We start from the raw sequence: 9,132 nt of genomic DNA, 5'->3' as shown, positions 1-9,132 counted from the left end.
TCCTACAGGGCTTCGAGCTAGTAGAGGATACAGTTTCTATGCATCGCTGGACGAAGTTTAGAACATCAGTTTGGTCTCAAGGTGCACAATTGGCAGTGTTGGCTCAGGACGAGCACGGACCATTTCGGCTCAAGGTGGCCAGAATCTTGTACATCACCGTTCTTAGGGTAGTCCATTTTAAACTCAGACCAACTCATGGACCAGTTCGATGAAGGCTCAATCCAAACTCAATATACTAAAACTTTTGATGTAGAAGAATCAACATAAAATTTCAAAAGTTTAAATAATCTACTAGTTAATTAACTTAAAAAATTAAAATAAAAATTACATATAATACAGCATCAAAAATAAAAATAAAATTGGTCCACATCGACCAATCAACTAGCCCAAACCGATAGGCATGTCCCAATCTTGATCTAAGACCAAGTGGTACTGAGTCACCAGACTAGACCGGTCTCAAGATCCGTCAATTCTAACTAGACATTATCGAATCAACCCTATTTTTTATTGGGCCAATTCGATTTTGGGCTAAGTAGACAACCTTTATGAAAGGGCAATTCTGCAAGCCCTTTCAATTCATAGTGGGGGGGAAATGCAACTGGTTGTTCCAATGTATGTTTGATGCATATTTCCCACATAAATAAAAATTAGTCACGCAAAACTGAAGGCTGAATGAGGATCTCTCCTTAGGACTAAATAAAATGTACATGATGATCAGATCTCTAGCAGGAAAACTCTAATTCATAGCAACCAAAAATTTACATTTGTATTAATGATAAAACTGTAGTAGCAAAGTTTTATTGGATTTAATTACTACAATTGTCGAAGTATCGGCTAGAAAGTTGCTTCCTAAGTTGACCTCCCATCTGCATAAACGCCTCGATCTTTACATGGCCTCCACTGGCTCCAGCCTCCGGACGATAATCGGGTACCTTTTCTGAGTCCGTGTCGTCGGGAAGAAAATCACCTTATCTTGTTCTGCTGGCATCCAACTGTGCTCAAATTCAAGAAACGAGAGTCAAGTGAGGAGATATGCATGACATCCCGAGAGTGGAATTTGAATCCATGATCTATATGAGGGAAAATTCGGTACTGTCTATGTGGGAACAGTACATGACAGCCTATATGGATAAATTCACATGGACAGCATCGACAGCCCTCTCTATGAGTTTTCAAACTTCAGCTATTGAGCAAGACTTGAATGGGAAAATGAGAAAAGGGAAAAGGAACAATTTTATACCTGAATTGGGTGACTAAGCGATGAAGGAAAACAGAAAGCTCTACCCTAGCAAGCTCGGCCCCCGGACAACGTCTAGGCCCTCCACCAAATGGGGTGAACACGTTCATCGAGTTGTTACTCGTTCCTGAACTATTCTGCAAGGTCAAGCACAAACACAATTGCTCGTAAAACTTCCGAAACTACACAAAAGAACGTGTACAAGTTCGATAAATGGCAAAAGAATTGAGAGAGAAACGCACCTGCCACCTCCACGGATTGAATGTTCGAGCATCTTTGAAGTGATGATGATCCATGTGTACAGCTCGAAGAGAAGCAAACACCTTCCATCCCTTCGGGATGGTATAACCATCTAATACGAAATCAAAATGCAACATTAAAAAACATTACTATTTAATTTCATTGTAATTTATTTTATTAAGGTCCTCGCAAGTGTCATGACAACGACTTGGCTTCTCACCTTTGATGGTGACATCCGTCATCGCTCGTCTAAATACACCGCTAATTATGTTGGCCACTCGTAGAGTTTCGTTCACAACCTGAAAAATAAAACCAATATTAAAGTGGACGACGGACGATCAAAGGGTTAAGTAAGAACAAAAAATTTCCATAATTAGATATAATGTGTGGTATGTTGTATGAACTTACACACTGAGTGAAAGGCATGGATTTATAATCTTCCCATTCAAGGGCTGCTTCCTCTTCAACCTTTCTTGCCCTGATCTCATCATGCTCTTCCTGTAAACATACATATGGGATGACATCAAAATCCAGCCGTACACGTCCACGATGATTACATCATCTATTTTATTTAATTAAAAAAAATTATACATATACATCATGCATGTGCCTATTAAATAAATTAAAAACACACGCACAATATAATCTATATCTATACTATATGAAAATAAAAAAAATTTTCCGCAACATTAATTTTATCGTTATATTTTAATACCCATAAATTGATTTCTTTTTTATTGTTTTTTTCCTTTAAAAATATGATGTATTAATTTATATGTATTTTTTTATTTATAATATACTATAAAATATAAAAATATTATTTATCATATGAATACAAATACCGCATGTCATGGCGGCTAGTTTAAAATAAAAAAAAAAAAAACCGGTCAATTTACCTGCAGTAAATGAGAAACGGGAAATACCGAAAGTGACCCTAGGAGTGTTGAGTTCTGACAAAGTCTGAGACATAGGCATGCAGTATATGTTGTGTTGGCGTTATTCAGAGCCACTTGCGACAATTAACGTTGTTTGTCTGAGGAAAATAATAATGAACCACGCTTTTCTCTTCTGCTCTGCTTTGACTATTCTATACCCCTCTCTCCCTCTGTTTGTTTCCCAGACTTTTTGACCATCCCACTATTTAAACTCCTGCTTCACACATTTCTAGGCCTTTGGTGTCCGATTTTTCGTTGCAAATTTTATTTTATTTTTTACTCAATTACGTTTATAATTTTTTTTGCAAATAAAATATATAATATCATCTTTATACGTATAATTTACGTATGTTAAATAAAATAACAGATGGAGAGAGTTTGCAGCAAAAAATCCGATTCACTGACATTATCCCTCTATTTAAATTGGATTCTTATGTTTTATTTTTATATATGTTAGATTAATTGAAAAATTTAGAAAAATAAGAAGTAACTCTTAAATACGTTATTTCTAATTGAATCGAATCAATCACATAATAAATAAATATATCTGTTATTAAATTAGTCACTCTTCCACCACACAACAATTATAAAGTATATAACAAAAATAAAATTTAATGGTTAGAATTGACCATTTTCAACACATTTTCCAAATGTTTGCTAAGACGTACTTTTTAACCAATAATTCATCAGCATTTTTAGCATAATTTTAATTGTGATAAAAATATTTCTCATAATTTTTAGCATGGAGTTATAGCTAATATTTTGGCCGAACCTACAGAAACAACATCTAATGGCCATTGTGCAATCATAACTAATTAGTACTGCGATAATTCTTTTTATTTTTAATTATGATAATTAACTACAACAAAAAATTCATATTTCTTCCGGTGGTCATTTCACTTTACTTTTTCCTAGGCTCGTCGATTTTTTCTCTAAAAAATTATTTTTTTAAAAAAAATAAAATACACCCACTTCCATTCTTATACAAAATCAAACGTATTGATAGAGCATAATATTATTCCCTAAAATTATCAAAATTTCTTTCACTAAGAATAAAAAATATAAAATTGGAATAAAATAATTTAGGAGGGGCAAAGAGGGAATATTGGGAAATGGAAGGCATTATAATTATTAGTCGATATATGACAGAACAAGTGCACGTGTGAACATGTAAGGTTTGGAGAGGTGAACCATCTCTTTCACGATATTGACATTTACCCTATTTCTTTTTCCTATTTATTACAAAAAATAATAGTTTCACTAGTAAGAAAACTTGACAGTCGATACGACCACTTTATTTAAAAATTTAATTTATTAAATAAAAAAATTATTTAAAATTAATATCTTATAAAACACATTTACGTGCAGAGTCGCAAGCCCTGCACGTAAATTTCTTCCTTTTATAAATGGATGATAAGGAGTAAAATTCATTTTCGTCCCTGACTTTTCAAATTAATTTCAAAATTATCCTTATTTTTTTAATTAATTTTAATTTAGTCCCTCTAATAATTTTTCATCATAAATTTTCAAAGACTTTCGTATCGAGTATTTTGTGTATATTATATAATTAATTTCTCATTTTTCAAAACAGTTAGTAAGTAAAAGTTTCTTAGACTAACATGTACAATACTCGATTAATAGTTTTTATGTTCATCAATCACATAATAATTATCTTTTACATATCAATCATCATCGATCACAATAATCAATATATAAATTAATGTTTATTCACAATTAATTCGAAGCAAAAATAACTATTATTAAAATAAATAAAACCTCATTTCAATTAAAAGATATATATAATTAGTGCGAGTTTTGAGACCTCGGAAGCTCAACAAGTATTTAAAGAAAAAAACAAGTACTATAAAAATAAAAACTTAATTGAAATTGCAAGGATTAAATTAAATTAGTAGTTTTATAGACGTAATAATTTCCAAAATAATAAATTAAAGAAGGTAATGACTACCAAAAAAAAAAAAAAATACTTTCTCATACAAAATTAGAATAAATTTGATATCCATCTCAAATAGAATGTTTTCTGTACTCCCTCACCCAATTCTGGACCCTACACCCTTCTTAAATAATATTTTTTTAGTAGTACTAGTGTTTGTCGGTACGTCATCTTTGAATGTATATAATAGTGGGTTAAATACAATTACTATCTACGAAGTATCCACTCCACATCAGTTACCCTCTAAAGTATTAAAACCTTAAAAAAAAAATCCTGACCGTTAATTCTTAAAGTTTTAAAAGTTCAATTTTCTTTATATAATTATCGCATATATATCTATTTATTATAAATATGTATTAATTGTTTATTTTTGTTATTAGTTCATCGGTCATTTTAGTTTTATTAGTTGTATATATATTTTAAGTAGATATATATAGAGAGAGATGTATAAATTTATTTTTAATTTAGTTTGACAAATAAGTGAAATTAAAAAATTGTGAGAACCAAGTACTTTAGAGTAATTACGATAATAAAAAGAGTTTCATGAATAAGTAAAGCTAAAAAAAAAAATCGACAAAGGATGATTTGGCATTTTAGATACCTTTAATTTTATTTTAAGAAAATAATTTTTATAAGAGTAAAATGGACTTTTCAAACGTAAAAATAAAAGGTCAGGGGTGTTTTTAAATATTTTAATACTTTAGAGGGGTAATTGATGTGAGATAGATATTTTAGGGCTGACAACTGTATTTAATTCTATAATAAATAATCATCCACATTTTAAAATATATTATAAATAAAACTTACAACAGGAATTAAATTATTATACAGTATAGAAATAAATAAAATTTATTGGGACAGAGTATGTATAAATGAATGGAATTATTTAATTTTAATTGCCCCTCAAATTTGGTTGGATGAGATTGTAGATAAGGGGATGTGATCCAAATTAAGAAAGGATGGCCACCATATGGATACTCATGGGAGTCTCGGGCCCCACCCGGAATAATACCTTTCTTTTTCCAATTAATTACTAAAAAAATAAATTATATTGATATTTCTTCGAAATTAGATTAAATTATACGAACACCCATATTTTTTTTATAAATTTACAACTACACCTCTTGAGATCTGTTAATGTAATTTTTTCATATATAGGGCGTCCATGTAATTTTGTTTTTGAATAATGGTGTTTTTAATAGTGAATATAATTATAATTACAAGTAAATTTTAAGGGGTGTAACTGTAATTTTTAAAATGTAAGAAAATATTTGTATATTTTAAACTAATTTTAAAAGTGTCAATGTAATTTATTCTTAATAAAAAAAACTTATTCGAAAAATGTATATATATATATATATATATTAGTATCTAACATTTATGCAACACTCAGAATACATACGATCTGTGTATAAAAGTTATACTATTTATTTTATTTAAAAGTATATATTGTACCCATAAATATATTATATTAAATAAAATAAAAATACAATAAAATTTAAAATAAAAGTTTCAGTACGATCCAACATGCAGAAAAGAAATAAATGCAACATAGGACCCTTAAATTTATTAAATGGAAAAACTTTATCCTAATGAAACAAATTAATTAGAATTTCATCTAATTGATACATAAATAATTATATTAAATATTACTATACTTGTTATATTGTCTTATCACACTAATTCAGTTTGTTAATTATTAGTTAGAATATTTATTCCAATTAATTAATTTGATTAATCGAATACTTTGGACAAGAAATTTGCTTTATTTATTGGCAAAAATATTTAGGTCGGTCGTCTCCATAGATCCGTAACTTTTTATTAGAACTATAATACTTACAAATTACTCAGCAACGTAATATATATTTATTTATTTCCTAGACTATTGTAGTGGAAGATACGTAGATAAGGGATTCTTTCTTAAATCAAGTTTGATATAATTAAATCAATTATATGACAAGTAAAATATAGTATTCATATGATTAGTGATTTTTTTTAAGTTGCATGTAAATCATATTAACCTGATTTGAGTTAAAATTTTTGAAAAAAAAGGAGAGAGAGAGAGGAAAGCACCTTGAGTTGAGCCAAGGCAAGGGGGGTCTCGGTGAGGTGTTTAACAGCGAGGGTCATAATTGTGGAGGTGGTCTCGTACCCAGCCACCAGCAACGCCAGCATAAAGTCCACTATCTCCTCGTCGGAGAAGCCTCCGCCGCCGCCTTCCTCGTCCAGCAACGCCGCCAGCATGTCGTTCTTTCTCTCTCCTCTCTCACTCTCTCTCCTCCTCTCCCGAACCACCAAGCTCAATGCCTCCGCCACCTTTCCTCGAGCCTTCAAATTCATCAATATATCACATAGTTAAGTTTAAATCCAAAAGATCCACTCCATGGACAACACCACCGTCAACCATTCAACGGCTGACGTGGCGTGATCCTTGTTTAATGTTTTCACGGTATAAGAACTAAACAACTAAAATGAAAAACAAATAAAGGGTATATAAGTAAAAGAAGGCAAATTTTGATTATATTCCCGTATTGTAACTTTAGTCCCGAACGAATGCATCTTAATAATTTTTATTCAGTAATTCTAAAACTTGGCATAAGGAGAACAAAAATATCCAAAAAAGTGCACGGAATCAAGCCGACACATGCACTTTTCGGCCATTTGTGTACTCAACATGGAAATTTTAAAATTACAAAACGAAAGCATCAAAACAAATTCGTAAAGAAGTAAAATTACCTAATTTCTATACCAAAATTGCAATATATGCAAAGTAATAAATAAAAAGAAAAAAGTACTTGGATGGCCCTTCGGTATGTGGTGGAGAAAATAGGCAAAGGGATGGTGAAAAAGCCTTCAATGACTAGCATGTACTCTTTCATCAGATTCTCAGTCCATTCACACGGATCAAAGCTCATCAGCTGCTTCACTGTTAACTGAAAAGTTATCTGCACATACCCAAACATATAAATAATTAATATTTCTCTTTATTTTTTTCCTTACTATTATTATATATATATTTTTAAATATGCACACACACACTGATCTCACGTGCACACAAGCTCAAGATCTCTATCAAGAAATCTTGAGCCCAAATCACTCGACTATTTTCTAGGAATATGGGTGGATTCTTATTCAAATTAAAATCGATCGAATTAAATTAATTATAAAATAATTTTGATACACTTATTATATAATTATTTCAGACAGACATTGTGTCTTTTTGGGGGGTTTAGAAGCTTCGTAAGCCCATAGATAGAATGATGAGAGAACAAAGCGTAATGGGATAAAGGTGCAAAGAGAATAAATGGATCATACTACGTGCACATGTGTGTGGGTTCATTCTGCTCTCTAAAGTTAAATCACAATAATTATTTTACTATATATTAAACAAGAAAAAAAAAACACACACACACCCGCGTGTGTGCGTGTGTCATGCTAACTTGAACCGGCCGGGAATGAATGGGAATCTGAGTCATCCATCAGGGTTTTTAATTCCCTTTTTTGTGCTCCTCACTAACATGAAATCATCACGCATGCACTCAAGATGAAAACTCTATTGCCTTCTAAACTGCGCCTAGATTTTTATATTCCAGTTCTAACGTGCGCCGGATTTAGCCCACTAATGCTGGATTATTTGCACATTCTTCAATTTTTTTTATCTAAATCAGATTTAATTGAATCAAATCAATCACATAACAAATATATTGTAATTATTATGTGATTTTATTATACATCAATCACATAATAAATACATTATATCTGCCATATAATTAATTGAAATTGGCAAAATCCGATTCGGGCTACAAGATTTTTAATTAATGAATTACCTTCTTGGCCTCCTCCATGAGGAGAACCCGGCCGGTCCACGCATCCATGTTGAGCCGGACAAGGCGGTCTATGTCGAGCAACAGATGGTCCCTGATGATGGCGGAGTTGGCGAAACTCATGGTGAGGGAATGCATCCTCTTATGCAGGCTTCCCCTCATGAGCAGAAGCGAGTGGCGGCCGAGGAGGTTGGAGATCGAACCAGGGTAACTCGATTCGAAGAGACGGCCCTCGTTCTGCAGGATGAACCGGTTGGTGTCCGGGTCGGCGGAGAACACCGTGGGCTCGCCGAACACATGGGTGGTGAAGACCGCCCCGTACTTGGACACCCTGTCGTCGATGAAGGGCTCCGGGTTCTCCGTCTTGTAGGCGGAGATCAACTGGAGGGTCTCCCCGAGGAAGGGCAGCCCGAGATTCCCCGGCGGCAGGCGGCGCCTCCGTCCTGCTGTGGCGCGGAGAAGGAGGAAGACGAATAGAGAGAGTGAAAGGGAGAGGAGGAGAGGGTAGAGAAACATGGCTAGTGATGACTCCATGATTGTTGAAAACTCAAGAAACTGAGTAATAAAGAGAGTGTGAAGAAGAAGAGGGGGGGGTGGGGGTGGGGGGTGCATTAATGGGAGCACACGGGTGGGTATCTATCTGTGAAAGGAAAATTCTGTGTAGAAACAGAAGGGAAAAAGGAAGTAGGGAATAGGGGATTGGGATGCCAACGAAATTAATGTCGGGGCTCATAATTTCCTTCTTACTTTTTTACTGTATTTGCCTGATTTCTTGATTTTTATTTCCTTTTCTTCCAATTCTATTCAGATTCCATTTTATATTTCAAATCATGATGTATTAATTTCTTTATTTAATTATATTCATTGTATGTATGGAATTAGAATACAAAATTCAATTCAATTTTATGGTAACTGCTTATCATTTTTCATTTAAATATTGCAAGT

At 32.7% G+C, this 9,132-nt stretch overlaps 1 protein-coding gene across 1 annotated transcript; it reads right to left on the bottom strand.

Moving 5' to 3' along the window:
* Positions 444-8,797, bottom strand: LOC105160880 (cytochrome P450 90A1). Its single transcript, XM_011078383.2, has 8 exons — positions 8,191-8,797; positions 7,159-7,308; positions 6,437-6,691; positions 1,886-1,975; positions 1,698-1,776; positions 1,480-1,589; positions 1,241-1,374; positions 444-992 (listed from the first exon to the last, which is right to left on the bottom strand). The coding sequence occupies exons 1-8, from the start codon at positions 8,719-8,721 to the stop codon at positions 887-889; spliced, it is 1,455 nt and encodes a 484-aa protein (XP_011076685.2). The 5' UTR covers positions 8,722-8,797; the 3' UTR covers positions 444-886.

Source organism: Sesamum indicum, linkage group LG4 (assembly GCF_000512975.1).
Source record: "Sesamum indicum cultivar Zhongzhi No. 13 linkage group LG4, S_indicum_v1.0, whole genome shotgun sequence".
In the NCBI taxonomy this organism is placed as follows: Eukaryota; Viridiplantae; Streptophyta; class Magnoliopsida; order Lamiales; family Pedaliaceae; genus Sesamum; species Sesamum indicum.
Note: the sequence above shows the minus strand (reverse complement) of the source record. Positions and strands in the feature narration are given on the sequence as shown.

Excerpts from the sequence above, each read along its gene's own strand:
- LOC105160880 (XM_011078383.2), bottom strand. The coding sequence starts at position 8,721 with ATGGAGTCATCACTAGCCATGTTTCTCTACCCTCTCCTCCTCTCCCTT. Across the intron at positions 1,976-6,436 it reads TTGCCTTGGCTCAACTCAAG|GAAGAGCATGATGAGATCAG; the intron begins GTGCTTTCCTCT and ends GTATGTTTACAG. Across the intron at positions 1,375-1,479 it reads TCAATCCGTGGAGGTGGCAG|AATAGTTCAGGAACGAGTAA; the intron begins GTGCGTTTCTCT and ends TTGACCTTGCAG.